The sequence below is a fragment of the Gorilla gorilla genome, chromosome 5 (assembly GCF_029281585.2).
Source record: "Gorilla gorilla gorilla isolate KB3781 chromosome 5, NHGRI_mGorGor1-v2.1_pri, whole genome shotgun sequence".
Taxonomy (NCBI): Eukaryota; Metazoa; Chordata; class Mammalia; order Primates; family Hominidae; genus Gorilla; species Gorilla gorilla.
This window is the reverse complement of record NC_073229.2, coordinates 141,748,931-141,765,837: the sequence shown is the minus strand read 5'-3', so window position 1 is coordinate 141,765,837 and position 16,907 is coordinate 141,748,931. Positions and strand designations below refer to the sequence as shown.

The following is a 16,907-nucleotide window of genomic DNA, read 5'->3' as shown; positions in this document are numbered from 1 at the left end:
CTGGTTTCTTTTGAAACAGATACTTGCCCTTTTAGGACATAGGTTCTGAAATAAAGATTTTAATAATTCCAAAATTATGTTAAAAGGAGGATTCTAGATTGAGTTTTTCGAATCCTTTAAAACCAGTATGTAGAAATTACGTTCTAATCTTTTTTTTCCCAGAAATTGAGTCTGCTAATCTTTCATCTGTTTGTCATATATATAACAAATATTTTTAATCAAAGAAGTGATAAATATATCTAGCATTTAGTAGTTGTCATTAATTTTAGTTTGTGTGTGTGTTGTGTATATGTAAATATATATTTTTTAAGGATTATCGTATTTATTGACTAGTCTTCAAATATATCTATTTTGATGTTGTTCAAAACAGTAGACCAAAGGAGGCACATTAAATTAGTACCAAAATATGTTCCATGAATTGCTGAAAATTTGCTTAAATTTGTTTCTTAGCTTCTCAATATCCAGAATAAAAAGGGAAATAATTATGTAAAATAATCAGTGCCCATACAATAGAAACAATACTATTCATCATTTCCTCAAGAGAAACAATTTCTCTGGTGCTAAGGTAGGTTTTTATTTACGTCCTCACAAAAGGGACAAAGGGGGTATAGGGAATAATGTCTTCCACATATTGTGAACAAATGTAACCATGTTTTCATAGGATTTGTGGATTCTGTAAAAGCAGTTCTGCTCAGGATAAATGCAAGTTTTCAGTGTTTACGTGGTTTTTTTGATCTATAAATAACAGTTAAAATGTCTATTGGGGTCCTTATTTAACTCTCAAAAGGGTTTTATCTGGCCATATAGTTTTGTGTGTGTGTGTGTTATAAGTTTCTTGTGGTCCTCCAAGATAAATTAGCTATAAAGTGTATATGCAAGTTCTGACAAGTCTACTTTATAGACTTGTTGCATTAAAGTTAATTAAATGTTTGGGAACAACCACCAAAATGATTATTTTTTTATTAGTCCAGTTTTCTAAGTCAGTTTTAGAAGTAAATAGCAGATTCAACTATCCACTGAAGCCACTTTTACTAATATGTGATAACATGAGCTTAGAGTAGACTACTTTTCTTACTATACTCCATATCAGGGTAACCCATGGCGTGCAATTATTTTATCTAGAAGTAGTTCCAAGATGTTATGGTACTGGTTCAAAATAACTACATCCAGATCTTTGTGTTCCATTTTATAGAGATGATACATTGTTGAACTGTAGGCTTTTGTGCATTTTCAGGAACATGGTCTAGTGCTAAAGAGTTTTTATTTTCATTAAATTATATGCTTTTAAAAATTACATAGGAAAGAGAGCTTGAGGCAAACAAAAAAGAAAAAATGAAAGAAGCACAACTTGAAGCTGAAGTGAAATTGTTGAGAAAAGAGAATGAAGCCCTTCGTAGACATATAGCTGTTCTCCAGGCTGAAGTATATGGGGCGAGACTAGCTGCCAAGTACTTGGATAAGGAACTGGCAGGAAGGTGTGTAAAAAATGGGTATTATTGTACTCTTAAGTGACAAATTGGATATTTAATGAGGTTGACTCTTACATCTTTCTTTTTTTTTTTTTTTTTATTTTTTTGAGACGGAGTCTTGCTCTGTTACCCAGGCTGGAGTGCAGTGGCATGATCTCTGCTCACTACAACCTCTGCCTCCTGGGTTCAAGCGATTCTCCTACCTCAGCCTCCTGAGTAGCTGGGATTACAGGTGCCTGCCACCGTGGCCAGCTAAATTTTGTATTTTTAGTAGAGATGGGGTTTCACCATGTTGGCCAGGCTGGTCTCAAACTCCTGACCTTGTGATCCATCCACCTTGGCCTCCCAAAGTGCTGGGATTACAGGTGTGAGCCACCGCACCTGGCCTACTCTTTTTTCTTATGGTAAATGAAGCATTAATCTTTTTCCTCAGAATTATTTTACAGTTGGTTTTAACTTACTGTTGTTAAATTAATACTGACAGCATTATGTATCGCAGATCTAGTTATCCATACTAAATATGTTTAGTTTACACACACAAACACTGATAGTATCTTACTGTGAAATGCTAACAACTCTGTAGAGCAGCACTTTTCAACTATTTTGTGCCTTGAGACCCGTACAGCCGATATTCACATGCATAGCAGAACTTCCATAAGGAATTCTTTTTATGATCACTGAAACCCAGTCTTTCTTGCCCTTCAAAAAAACGTGTTGGTATTTAGTTAATGACAATGATTTTATCATAATCATACACAGAATTCTGTTTGTATTTATTAAGTAAATTATTAACAAACTTTGGTGACTTATTAGTACTGAATCATTTTGTGCATATTCTTTTAATGTCACATTAAAAACATGGAACAAAGAAAAAATAATTTATATCATCTTGAAGTACAAATTTTCTAGTAACTTTTTTTTTTTTTTTTTTAATTTTGTGAGATGGGGTCTCACTCTGTCGTTCAGGTTGGAGTGCAGTGGTGCAACGTTGGCTCGCTGCAGCATCCACCTTTCAGGCTCAAGTGATCCTCCCACCTCAGCCTTCCAAGTAGCTGAGACCACAGGCACGCCACCATGCCCGGTTAATTGTTAAGGTTTTGCCTTGTTGCCCTGGCTGGTTCTAGTAGCTTTTAACCACATTTAAAATAATCATTTTGTGAAAAGAAACTCTAATTAGAAGAAATATTTTTGTCCATTTATCTCATCTAAAAGCTAACATTTAATAGTATCTGAGTTCAGTGACTTTGCATGCAAGACATAAAATAGATTGACATTAATCTCATAAATTTTTTTTAGATTTATTTGAATTAAGTATATGACTAAAGGAGTTCACATTAATTCCTTTAAAAAATTTTTTTACTGGTTTTTCCCTTGAAGATACCTGTTCTTTTCAGAGTTTTCATATTTTTTTTATATCTGAGAGACATCAAGAAGTTCCTGAGTATTAGTTTTATCACTAATTTGAGATTCATGCAAAAGCTACTTATGTTCAGTAATTTTCCTGAATTCTCACTATAGTGAATATAATGAAAAATCAATGTACTCTTTTCCCAATATGAAGGGTCCAACAGATACAGTTGCTAGGACGAGATATGAAGGGACCTGCTCATGATAAGCTTTGGAACCAATTAGAAGCTGAAATACATTTGCATCGTCACAAAACTGTGATCCGAGCCTGCAGAGGACGTAATGACTTGAAACGACCAATGCAAGCACCACCAGGCCATGTATGTTTGCTTTGCTGCTGCTTCCCACCCAGCCTCTTCTTTCTTTCTTTAATCACAGTTGCTTTCCATTCTTTCCTTTATTCTAGTATTGTTTGAAACCTTTATTTAAAAGTGAAAATGGGATTCAACTTATTCAAAGTAGATGAAGTTTCAACACCCGTAGAAATTTTAGTAGCTCTTCACAGACTTACTAATGCCCTAAGAGTGCTGCAGACAGTGAGCCATTGTTAGCAAATGCATATTGCTAGTATGTTGGATCATATTTCCAGTTTTTCCTGGATCATGATTGGGCATGCTTGAATTTGTTTTAATCTTAGCTTAGAGTGTGTGGTCATATTGATAATTTGGCAAATATTTTGGGGTAGTTCTTTAAGGGAACTTTTAGTAACTGAATCCAAATGTAGATTCTGAACTAACGTTTAGACCTGTTTGGTCTTGGATTAAGGTAGAATTTGAGATCTGTAGCCAGTTGTCTGCTTCTGTAGCCACCATTATATAAAAGCTTCTATCTGGATAAATCTTTATTAAATTTTATCATAACAGCTGCTTGATAATATAGACCTTAATATATGAAAGCATGTCTCCCAAGGGTTCACATATCTTAGTACCAGATAATGTATGGCCTTAAATAGTAAAATAGTTTGTTGCCTCTGCAAAGATTTTTGTAAGAAGAATTGGTATGTAAATAGAGTTGGTGGAAGAGAAGTGGGGATAGCGATAAGCACTTATGCCATTGTTTTCTAGGACACTGGTGGTTCCCATTAACTTCTAGGTCCAGTAGATTTGGGAAATGGAGCGGTTAGGAGGAAGACAAAGTAGTTTGTATCAGATGTGTCTGAGTGATAAAAGCATGCTTGTTAAATTAGCTAAATATGAGGTTGGGGTTTTAGGTAGTGGCTGGATTATAGAAATTATTTTATACTAAAGAGAGGAATTTTAACTTTAACCTGATAATCATGGAAGTTTTAAATAAAATGGCAGACTTCATAAAATTTACATTTTTAATAGTTATTTTGGTATAGTGAAGAGGACCAAGTTGGAGTCAAGGAGATATATTAGAAAGATACTATGGTCATCCAAGGAGAAAGTGATGAGGTCAGGAGAAGTAGCATTTAAGAAGAAGGACAGATTTGAGAGGATTATAATCAGGAGGGCTTGATTGGTGACTAACTGCTTTTGGTTAAATAGTGAAAAAGAAGAGTCTGGGCTTTTAGTTTGAGCAACTGAGTGAGATCTGGCATTCACTGGGAAGGGAAATAGAAGAAAAGGAAGGATTTGGGGAAAAGATGATGAGATCAGTTTTAGACAAGTAGTGTTTGAGGTGACAATGGGATGTCCAAGATACATCCAACTGGACATATGACTCTGGATTTCAGGAGAGAAATCTGATTTGAAGAAATATTAGGGAAACTATGCTTCTATTATACTTGAAACCTTGGAACTGATTAAGCCTGTTCCAAGTATATATGTATATATAAAGTATATATGTAGTAAAAAGAATAGGAGGCCAAGGATAGAAACTTATGGAGTGGGAGAAGGAAAAGGATCACTAAAGGAAGGAGCCTGGGATGGAGCTGTCAGATACAGGCCATCTAGGAAAGTAGTGTAATAAAAACTAACGGAAAGAGTGGGTTTCAAGGAGGGGTTGATGAACAGTATCAACTTTCTGCAAGTTTGAAGTAGGATAGTGACAAAAAGTGTTAATTGTGTGTAACAATATTGATTACTGGTGACCACAGAAAAGAAAATTCCAGTTGTGCATGTAGGGGCAAAACTCTAATTACAGAGACCAGAGGACTGAATGTGAGTGGCAAGGAAGTAGATATGATGAGGATGAACTTCGTGTAGAGGTTAAGGAAAGGGGGAGGATGGTAGTTGCTAAGGAAGATAGTGAAGGATTGAAAGGTTTTTTGTTTTGTTTTGCATTTGCACATGATCAGTATTTTAAAACTGGAAGAGGCTTGTGATTCATTTATCTGCTGAGTAGGAAAACAGCTTAGTAGAGACAGAAAGAGTAAGGGTACCAGAGAAAAGATTATTAGTGGATTAAGGCCCTTTATTTAAGAGGTAGACTCCAGAGCACCAAGGAATGTATAAGTAATTAATGGTCCAATTGGAAATTTGTTTTTCAACTCTACAACTCAGCTAAAATGAATGCATATCTTAAAGATATCCAGTGAAGATAGACACTTTTATTTTTTGAGGATATTTGATCCTCAATTAATTCCTGGAAATCATTTCTTTCATAATGCCCTACAATTTAAAAAGAAATGTATCAATATTTTAAACATTATTGGCAAAAGGGTGAGAACATCATCTATAAATTTTGCATCAACAGAATAGCTATTTTCATTTTTCCATTTTATCTGTTACTTTCTTAACCCTATACTGTTTATCCATTCCGGGAAGTTAATACAGATTTCTAAAAGCAAGTTATATAGTATGAGTTTACTCTGTTTGGTATGCTACTTAAATGATACTACTTTTTCTTCTTTTTTCCTCCCAATAAGGATCAAGATTCCCTAAAGAAAAGCCAAGGTGTTGGTCCAATTAGAAAAGTTCTCCTCCTTAAGGAAGATCATGAAGGCCTTGGCATTTCAATTACAGTAAGAAGTAGTACTTCCAGTATCATTTTCTACAGTTGTCTAGTATAATCATGCTCCTTTGTTGGACATCACTGGGGAACAGAATATTCTGGATATATTTTTTAAATAACTAAAATTTATCCCCATGGGGATAAATGTTTGCTTTTGTGTAAATATTTTTTTAAGAAATAAATATTCCTAGCAACTATTAAGTGTACCTTTAGTAAGCATAGTTTAACATTTTTATTATGATTCACTTAATAGTTCTGTGCCATATACTGTGATGCCTCTAGGAGCCCTTGGGAATAGACGTGGCTGTTTTCTTCTATGTTAAATGGCTTCAGATTGTATTGTTCTCTCTCAGAGTATGTGTATCTTTCTCTTGCCTCATTTATTAGCTGTCAGATTTCACTGGCTCTTGGGTCCAAATGTTATATATTCTTTTTTTAAATTCGATGCCTTTAGGAGTCATTTTGTTGTCATCTCAGTGCTTTAATGAATAAGGTGGCTTTAATTTTCATTGGGTAATACTTAGGCACTGAGCAAGATCATTTGTTTTTTTAGTATTGCTTAATGTAGAAATGTTTCTTAAAAAGCTCATCTAATCTATATTTCTTGAATACTTACCTTTTTTAATGTGCTGCCTTCAAAGAGCATACATTTTAGCAGGACAAATAAGACACACACACACCCCTACACACACGCAACAATGATATAAGCTAGAGAGTGATAGGTACCAAATACTGCATTTTTTTCAATTCTACATTGCATATATTTTCATATTTTAACTTCTCTGAAATTGAAATTTATCTTATAATCTTAAAATTATTTTTGTGGCACCTAAAATAATTGGTCTTGTCATTCGTAGTGATTTAGACTTGATAAAATGTAATGGTGCTATGGAGTACTAACACATAAGTTTTTTTTAGTTTAAGAATTTAGCCAATTTCTGTTCAATACTCTTTGATAATTTTTACCATTACTTAAGTAGCAAATAAAATTTTACCCAGCATTTATAGAGACAGCATAGGTGTTTAATGAAATATATTTTTAAGAAAATATTTTATCTCTAGATTAATCGGTAACTGTACCTTACAAAGAGTACTTTAATTTACTGCCCTTTGTTGTTGTTAGGGTGGGAAAGAACATGGTGTTCCAATCCTCATCTCTGAGATCCATCCGGGGCAACCTGCTGATAGATGCGGAGGGCTGCACGTTGGGGATGCTATTTTGGCAGTCAACGGAGTTAACCTAAGGGACACAAAGCATAAAGAAGCTGTAACTATTCTTTCTCAGCAGGTAAATTCCCTTCATATAATTAGAACTGGATCTATCAATTGGTTATGAATCTATTGAACACTGTATACTTCCCTACGAAGTTTCTAAAGTAGTAAAGTGTTTACACATAGTTCTTGTTTCCTTTGATTTAATGCTTTTATAGATGACATTCAGTCAGATTTACTGAAAATGGACCATTCCATTTTGTTTACTTAATAACTTTGAGCAAGTTACTTAAGTCCTCTGTCCCTCAGTGTCCTCACCTGTGTGGGAAGGATTGAAGGAAAGCTGTGAGGATTAAGTATGTTAATACATATAAAGTACTTAGAACAGGACCTGAGACTGAAAAAACAACATCCTTAATGCCTAGAACACTATATATAAGGTATTACAGAAAAGACAGTGCTAGAAGTAGATTGATTTTAGTCATGGAATATTAAAATTGAAATCACACATAGAAACTAGCCCAACTCTCTTAAAATGAGTAAACTAAAGTTCTTAGAGATGAAAGGATTTACTCAAAGTTGCCGAGCAAATAAATTATAGAATTGAGATTCATACTCAGGAGTCATATTTGTCATACAGTTGTACTTAAAATGTTGTTTTATTTTGTTTATTTCTTTCAAGAATAGAGTTGAGGGAATTAGAGGCATTGGTAGTACATTGAGATGTTTCTTGGATTATCAGTGTGGTATGCCTCTGTAGAATTGAATCTCAGAGTTGAAAGTGAATATTGTTCATTGGTTCAATTCTATATGATGCATAAATCTTTGCAACATCACTACTTCAATAATTATATTACAGAGAAGACTTGCTGATATCAACCAGTCCATTCCATTGTTATACAGTACTGATTTTTAGAAAGCTTTTTCTCATATTAAGCCTGAAATCTGTGTCTCCATGACAGCTACTCACAGATCTAATTCTGTCATCTAAAACTTTGCTGAAGACCACTGCATCATCTGTCTCTTTCTGCAAAATGGTATTTTTAAAGCATTAGCTGACAAGAGAGATCTAAGAATGCTACGCTATTCTCTTAAGTTAGTGTTTTATCAATCCATCTTGACTGTCATCCAGTAGCAAAAGAGTGGGATAAATGGTGAAGAAGCTATCAATGGGCAGCCATAAGTTTTAAGGAAATGCTAACTAAGCACATATTAAAATTCTGAGGTATAACCTTAAACTGCTGGGAAAGAAGAGCACCAAAGAGACTAACTTAGTGAGTAGCAGTCAAAAATGGCGTGTTTTCTTTTGAGCAAAGGCAAGCCATAGTTTTCAGAATTGCCAACACCACACTTATATGTAGAGGTTGGAGTCTCTTATTAAATGACAATTATAGCTTGGAAATTTTTCTTTTAACATAAAACGATCTGTAACATTTTTTTTCTTTTTTGGAGCCAGGATCTCACTTTGTCACCCAGGCTGGAGTGCAGTGGCACAATCACGGATCACTGCAGCCTCAACCTCCCAGGCTCAAACAGATCCTCCGACCTCAGCCCCCCGAGTCGCTAAGACCACAGATGCCTGCCACCATGGCCAGCTAATTTTTTTTTTTTTTTTTGTAGAGATGGGTTTTGCCATGTTGCCCAGACTGGTCTCGAATTCCTGAGCTCAAGCGATCCACCTGCCTCAGCCTCCCAAAGTGCTGGGATTACAGGTGTAAGCCACTGTGCCTGGCATGATCTGTAACGTTTTACTTGAATGTTTCATTGTTAAAGAATGACAGTACAAATATTACACAGTTAGTCTAGCATAATATAAAGATTAAGGACTTCAGAGTCAAACTTTTGTTTTTCTTTATTCTTGTTCATTATGTAGGGAAAGTTATCTGCTTTCTCCAGGACTCACTCAGCTTTCTCGTTCATGTAAAAGAGACTATAATAGGATTATTCTGGGGATTGAAGGCTATAATTTATAGTAAATATATAAATATAGTAATTACTATTAGTACGAGACAGAATACCTTGATTAACACTATGTCTATGTCTGGTACTCAGTGTAAGTTCTTACTCAAGACCTATTGAATAAGAAACAAAAAATCATTTTGTAGGAGTTTCTTGAATTAGTTAAGAAAAGATTTATATGATATCCTTATGGCAGTGTACAAAAATCATTTTGTAGGGGTTTCTTGAATTAGTTAAGGAAAGGTTTGTATGATATCCTTATTTAATATCTGACTATTTAGATGTATTTGCTGAATTGCTGTGTGCAGTACAAAGTAGCAAATAACTTTAAAACTGAATACTTGTTCCAAAATTCTATAAATTTAATAATTAAGCATCCTCTTAAATTTTAGATCTGTTAGCAAAAAGACTATGGTCAGTAGAAAGAGCTACTATAATGTTTAAAGGAACTGTAGAGAGGATTCACGAGGCTGATCTAGACATGATGGCCTTACTACCTCTTTAGATTCTAGAATTTTATTATTTATTTTCTGGAAATCAGCTATCTCTTAGATCTCTCTACCCCTAAGCCTTCCCACAAAGAATTTGGAAATCCTTTTTAAATTACAATTACAATAACTTGACTTTCTCATTTTCATTTCCTGTTTTAGAGAGGAGAGATTGAATTTGAAGTAGTTTATGTGGCTCCTGAAGTGGATTCTGATGATGAAAACGTAGAGTATGAAGATGAGAGTGGACATCGTTACCGTTTGTACCTTGATGAGTTAGAAGGAGGTGGTAACCCTGGTGCTAGTTGCAAAGACACAAGTGGGGAAATCAAAGTATTACAAGGTAAAAATCACTCTAAAAATTATTATTAACATATTCATTATTATTAAATGTTTAAAATGTGAAGGCCTCAGAATTTCTTCAGTAAAACTGTTTTGTGAGGAAATCAAAGGAATGAAGAGCTTTCCCTTGTTTATTGTTTTATTGTATACTATGCTAACAGTTTATTTACCATATATGTTCTTCTATATTCATCTTGGACTGTTAAGACAAGTACATTACCAGTTACTCTACTGCAAGTGATCCTTGAAAAATAAATAAAATTTTTTCTAGACTCTGAAACAAAGACCAACATACTATTTTGAGTAGATCTATCTTGTAGACTACATTGTCTGTCTGTCTTGATGCAAATTCATCTCTCACAATGAATTTTAAGCTAATTATGAATAAGTATGAAGTATACTGTCACCTTATGATTGCTATTAGAATAAACTTATATTATCTTGGGGATGTTTGGTTTAGTTCCTTTGCTATCATTTAGACATATTTTAAGGAAAAACTCTAGCACTTCCTTTTACATAGAGCAGTGGTCCTCAAATTGTGATCTGTGGATCTCTGAGGTTCTCTGAGATATTTTAGCAGAGTTCATGAGGTCAAAACTTTTCATAATAATACTAAGACATCATTTGTCTTTTTTTGCTATGTTGATATTTGCACTGATGGTATCTGGTTGATGCAAAAGCAATTGGGGTGAAACTGCTGGTGCCTTAGCACTAATCAAGGCAGTGTTGCTAATACTAGTAACTGTACTAGTAATCATTGTTTTCTTCCTTGCCATCCATTCATAGTAAAAGAAGAAGAAGAAGATACCAATTTTGCTTAAAAATATCTTTGATGAAATGGCAGTAACAGTTAATTTTTAAATATTGACCTTTGAGTACCTGTCTTTTTAATATTCTTTGTGATGAGATGGGAAGTATGCATAAAGCACTTACTCTGCACACTGAACAAAGATGCTGGTTTCAAGGGAAAGTACATAAGTGACTGAACTAGCCATTTTTCTTCATGGAAGACAATTTTTACTTGAATGAATGACTAACAAAGTATGGATTTTCGGACTATTTGGAAGTCATTTTCTTAAAAATGAACAAAGTCCATCACTTCAGGAAAGACAACTGATAATATTTATTGCCAGTGATAAAATGTGAGCTCTCAAGTGAAAGTTAGAACTTTGTAAAACATACGTTGATCACCATGAGCTTGACAGCTTCCTAACACTTAAGCTTTTCTGATGAGATTGATGATGATATTAATGAATGTGATTTTTTGATACAGTAAAGTGAAATGTGTCAACTTTTGGAATTGCTACATAACTTCATGGTCCAATATTTTTCAAATCACCAGTAAATGATGTTATAAAATTTTGCATGGGGAAAGATCCATTCAAAATGCAAGATAGGCAAATGGATTTTAATATAACAGAGTGTGAAAAGTTCACTGATAAGGTTTCAAATTCCACATTGTCAAATTTTTGTATAATATCAGAGAACAATACTGACAGTTATCTGAAAAGGCTGTTAAAATACTCTTCCATTTAGCAACTACATATCTGTGTGAGGCTGAACTTTCTTCATATACTTGTAACAGATTGAATGGAAGCAGATATATGAAAATACAGCTGTCATCTACAAAGCCATTGAAGAGATTTGTAAAATTGTAAAATAATGCTACTCTTCTAACTAGAATTTTTTTGTTTGGAACATAGAGTTATTTGTCATTAGACAAATGTTATTTATATTAACATTCTGGATTTATTGTCATTTTTAACAAAGAAATGAATTTTTTTTTTAGATTTTTCAGTTTTACCTACTAATATGGGAAACATCAGTAGCTATAATCCACATAAACAGAAGCTTCTTGGAGTCCTCAATGCTTAGTATAAAGGCCTCCTGAGACCAAAATGTTGAACTCCTGGCATGGAGTTTTATGGTGAACTGATAAACTGTTGCACTTTTGATAAACTTGTGTGTTGTAAACTGTCTGCACAAAGATAGCAGTAGCAGTTACTGTTTTCACTGTGCATCTTGAGCAAAACTATTGTGGCAGTATGTCAAAACCTTACACTGTTGGGCTGCTCTCCATATGGTTTCATTGTATTTCACACTTGTTGTTTTCTGTCGGGATTAGAAAGCCTGTCTCTTCCTTTTTTTGTAACTGAGGCTAGAAGTCTTCTCTGTCACTTATGCAAATTGCAGACACTTAAAATGTGACTCAAATAACTAAAAATTTGTGTGTATATATCTTTTAACTGACTCACTTAAAAAAAGTATCTATTGGTTATTGTTTCACACGTCTATACTTTATAGATATATATATCACCTAAATAGGTGATATAGTCAACACTTATTTATTTATAAGCCTATTATTTATTTTATAGATGATCAGAATTCGTTTTAAATTTTAGCTAGACATCATCTTGCCAACAAATTACATTTTAAGCAATTAACTAGTATATGCCTCAGTTAACTGAAGTTAATGTAATATGAAAGCAACAATGAAAAATAAAAATATAATTCACAGTTCAGTAGATATTTATATAAGCAGAATTGACTGAATTTTACAATTATATGTATTACTTCTAAGTCTTACAGACAGCTTGATGGTGGCTCATGCCTGTAATTCCAGCACTTTGGGAGGCCAAGGCAGGAGGATTGCTTGAGGCCAGGAGTTACCAACCTGGGCAACATGGTGAACCCTGTCTCTTCAAAAAAATTTTTAAAATATAGCTGGACATGGTGGCACATGCTTGTAGCTCCAGCTACTCAGGAGGCTAAGGTGGGAGGATTGCTTGAGCCTAGGAGGTCAAGGCAGCAGTGAGCCGTAATCATGCCACTGCAATCCAGCCTGGGCAATAGAATGAGACCCTGTCTCAGAAAAAAAAAAAGGAAAGGAAAACTTGATAGGAAACTTAATACAATTTTTACATAAGCCCAATATAGTATTTTTAAATCTGTACAATATTTGATACCTGCCATAAGGGGGAAGAATTCCCCTGTTAGGAATTACTGATTTGATTAATATAAGGCATTATTTTTGCCTTAGATTACTAATGTTAATTACTTGGGCATTCCTTTGTTTTTCACTCAATAAACTTATACAACTAACTTTTTTTTTTTTAATTTTTTTAATTGAGACAGAGTTTCACTCTGTCGCCCAGGCTGGAGTGCGGTGGTACGATCTCAGCTCACTGCAACCTCCGCTTCCTGGCTTCAAGTGATTCTCCTGCCTCAGTCTCCCAAATAGCTGGGATTACAGGCATGTGCCACCATGCCCGGCTAATTTTTGTATTTTTAATAGAGACGGGGTTTCACCACATTGGCCAGGCTGGTCTCGAACCCCTAACCTCAGGTTATCCACCCACCTTGGCCTCTCAAAGTGCTGGGATTACAGGTATGAGCCACTGCACCTGACCAAAACTAACTTTTTAAACCAGAAAGTATCTGCTTTTTTTTTCTCCTTTCTTTCAGGATTTAATAAGAAGGCAGTAACTGACACACATGAAAATGGAGACCTGGGCACTGCAAGTGAAACTCCGCTAGATGACGGTGCTTCAAAATTAGATGATCTGCACACTCTGTATCATAAAAAATCTTATTAAATTGACCATATCTCCAGACAAGATTGTTAATCAGACTATTCTGAATTTGGGGCACTGGGGAAGATGGTGACAAAGACTACAAAATCAGGGGAGGCTGTTTGTTGCCTAAATGAAAGGCGGGTACCTCAGGGCTTCATGTGAACAATTCTCAATGCATAAAACACCCTGTTTTCTGTGGTAGACCATAATTAGCTATTGCATGTAAAGCAATTTTGATTTTCTTGAACTTGTAAGCACCAAAGCATGTGTTTCCCAAAGGGGTATTACTGGGCTCTTAAGTACCAAATGAAACCCTACTGTTTTACTTGGTTCCTTTTCCCTTTAGTAGGAGGACAGTGCTAACTGGAATTTTATAAGGAGTACCCTTTAAAATACAGAGAGTAAGTGAATTCATATTTTATATTCTAGAATGTTAACTGTGGTATTTCAGAAGACAGAGCTTGACTCAACGAATTGTAGAAATATAGGCTTGACTTAATTTTTGTAACTGAAAGGCTTTAGACTTAAAAAAAATTTATTGTGCATCCTAAAATCTAAACCAATTATTAATGATCATTTATTGTAATGAGTTTGCATTTCAGCTTTATTCAATGCAGTACGAAATAGTTTTCTTTAAGCAGTCTTTTATCAATCAATGCTGCACTAGAAGTAGAGTCTCAAAAGTTACTAAACATTTTACTTTTTTTGTTTTTTTAAAAGAAATGCAGATGAGTGTAAAACATCTGTTCTCAATTATGTTGATCTGTGTGCGCGGTACTGGAGCATTTACCCATTCATGTTGAGCCTCAAATGCTTGTTTTCTGGGGTCCACAAAAGACAGTTTTATACATTTTGAGTTGTTCATAAAGTTTGTCTTGTGATAGTCCTGGCACTTAAAGACAAATTTTTCTGGTAGTAAAAGTTCAGATTTATTACCATGTCATGAAACACAGTACATTCAAATCAAACGGCTGTTTTCTTTCTAAGTAAATGATTTCCAGTCATCTAAAAGGTGGGCAAGATGAGATAAAGACATTTTGATACAGTAATTGTTTTGGTTGGGTTTTCATGTCAGTTTATGTTTGACTAAAGCTCTCTTCATATGCAGGTTTATAAATTTGTTAGGTCTGTTGTCCCATGATTAAACATGGAGTGCCTCCTCTCTGATTTAATATTCTGCAGGTCATTGTAACCTGCTAGGCAAAGTCACAACATTGCATTAAAGAGGTGATAGCTTTGCTAATATCACTGTTTTAAAGGACGTACAGTTAAAGGAATATTAAGTGGGAGAAAGCCTACAAGGCTTTTAGAATATTATCAGTATCTTCATTTCTGGTATTTAGATGTTATGTGATAAAACACATTTTTTTTTGTCTTTCCCAGATACACTATATATTTGTTCAAGGGTAAATCTACAAAATGTATATATTTTGTCGTTTTGCTATTTATAAATTTAATGTTTTAACTGTTGCTCATTTATGGTTTGTTTTGGGTGGTGGTGTTCATCTGTATATCACCATGTTAATTTGTAATGGAAGTGCACTTCGTAGTGTATATTGTTACTGACATTAAAATACTTTATAGCATTGTCTCTGAGCAAAAGCTAGTATTTAATTGTACAAATGAATAAGCAAGTTACATGTTATTGTTTGCTCTTGACAGGGTAGGCCTCTTAAAAGAAAAAAAACAACTTGTTTTTTCCTTATGAATCCTGTATGCCAAACACATACCTTCCATGCATGACATGAGATCTGCAAACTGGATTTTAGCCACTGTATTTATTTAGTCAAAAAAATTGTCCGTTGTAGCAGACCTGAAAACCTTTTTGCTGTGACATGAAACCATGTTATTCTTATCTTCTTAAAACACAGCCTGGGATGGAATGGCCATGGCATTTTTTTCAGAGAACATCCTTTATCTGCTGTGACTGAATCCTTAGGAAATGTAAGCTATAACCCTTTGATTTTCAAGAACTACCGAATAAGTGTATGAAGAGGTGGTTTTTTAAAACTTCAAGTTGGAATTTTTATGAGGTCACTGTGTAATTTGAAGAATTGTGTGAGATTGTCATGATATAAATTCCTTTTAAGGACTGATAAATAGAATGAAAAGTTTCCAGGTAGTTTAAAACTCCACAGGTCAGTTTCCTTTTCATTCCTGCTTCACTATGGTTTGTAAGCCTACGGGAGAGCACCGTTGCTCAGATGCTACTGTGAGCTTCCTGTCCGGTGTTAGAAAGTAGCTAGTTAAAAGTTCATTTTAGAATGTATGGTTTTGGGGGATGAACTAAGAATTAGTTATTAGTTCCAAAGGACTGAGAACCAATTTTAATATTTTCACATTTATAGGAAAGAAATTCATATGTCCCTGAAACTTCTAGGACAAAACCAAACAAGTAAGGAGGGAACTGTTGCAAAGCCATTTCATCGAGAAGGGGACAGAAGGAGAAATACACACATGTATACAGAAACAGAATGGTTGAGAAAACATTTTAATAAAATGTGAAGGTTGTATGTGTGCGTGTATATATTTACACTTAACCTCTAAAATTCTCTTCTACAGTATCTCTGTTACGAATATGATGGAAAAGCAACATTTTGCTGGTGAGACTATTGTTAAAATAAATTTGAGAAAGATGAAAATTTTGTGAGTCTTGATAATTACAAGTCAACAGCTATCGAAAGTTAGCACAGCTTGTCTGTGGTGCTGTTTTTTTCCCCACCGCAGTGGACTTATGCTGTTTTCATGTTTAGAAACAAAAAGGTTTCATGTGATTCATGTGTAAGATGCACAGTATTTGACATCCTGATTATGTAATCCCTATTCCATCTATCCAGTCTTACACTTATGGTTGGCCTCAAATCTATTGCATTTATGATAATGTATTATATCTAGTTGAGTTTAATATTTTTTTATTAGCCTGTAAATAAAGATGGCATCTTCTACATTAAAATGATATTGATCTCATTTTTTTAAATAAACATTTTGTTTCCTTGATGTTAAATATTTTGGCTTGTTATTTATTTCTAGTAGTTCTGTTATTTGTACCAACATGTCATAAAGTCTGTGCAAAGGACTTGGCTTAATTTTGTGTTATAAATATTGCCAGCTGTTGTTATCTATGAGGAAAACATTGATGAAAGTTAGAAAATCAATACTGTATTTAAGATACTATTTGAAAGGGTATTCTTCCATTTTGACATCTAAGTATATATGATTTAGAAGTTCCTAAGTTATATGTAAAATAATTTTTGGAAAATACTTGTAAATGAATTACTTGAGTTATGAACATTTAGAAATGTTATGAACATTAGAAATACATTTTTGTCACTGACTAACCTTGATTTAGTGCTAATACATACATGTTTTCCGTGTGTTGATTTAAGCTCCCAATTCACCAAGTGATTTGAAAAGAAGTCTTTTCCCCAGAATACAACCCCATAGGATATTGGTCAATTTATGAACTTTTTTTTGGTCAGTTTATGAAATTTTAAAGAGAACTTGTATTTTCATTGTTAATCAGTATTTTATTTTAGGTG

At 34.1% G+C, this 16,907-nt stretch overlaps 1 protein-coding gene across 2 annotated transcripts in view; it reads left to right on the top strand.

The window, feature by feature from the left end:
• The window catches only part of GOPC (golgi associated PDZ and coiled-coil motif containing), a 42,779-nt gene extending 26,407 nt beyond the window's left edge, over positions 1-16,372 (top strand). For both annotated transcript variants that reach the window (XM_004044594.3, XM_004044595.3), the window contains 6 exons: positions 1,300-1,475; positions 3,031-3,196; positions 5,707-5,802; positions 6,916-7,080; positions 9,614-9,794; positions 13,259-16,372. In XM_004044594.3, coding sequence (XP_004044642.1) covers positions 1,300-1,475; positions 3,031-3,196; positions 5,707-5,802; positions 6,916-7,080; positions 9,614-9,794; positions 13,259-13,389 — 915 coding nt within the window. In that variant the 3' untranslated portion in view covers positions 13,390-16,372. The remainder of the gene's footprint in view (positions 1-1,299; positions 1,476-3,030; positions 3,197-5,706; positions 5,803-6,915; positions 7,081-9,613; positions 9,795-13,258) is intronic.
• Positions 16,373-16,907: the final 535 nt, after the last annotated feature.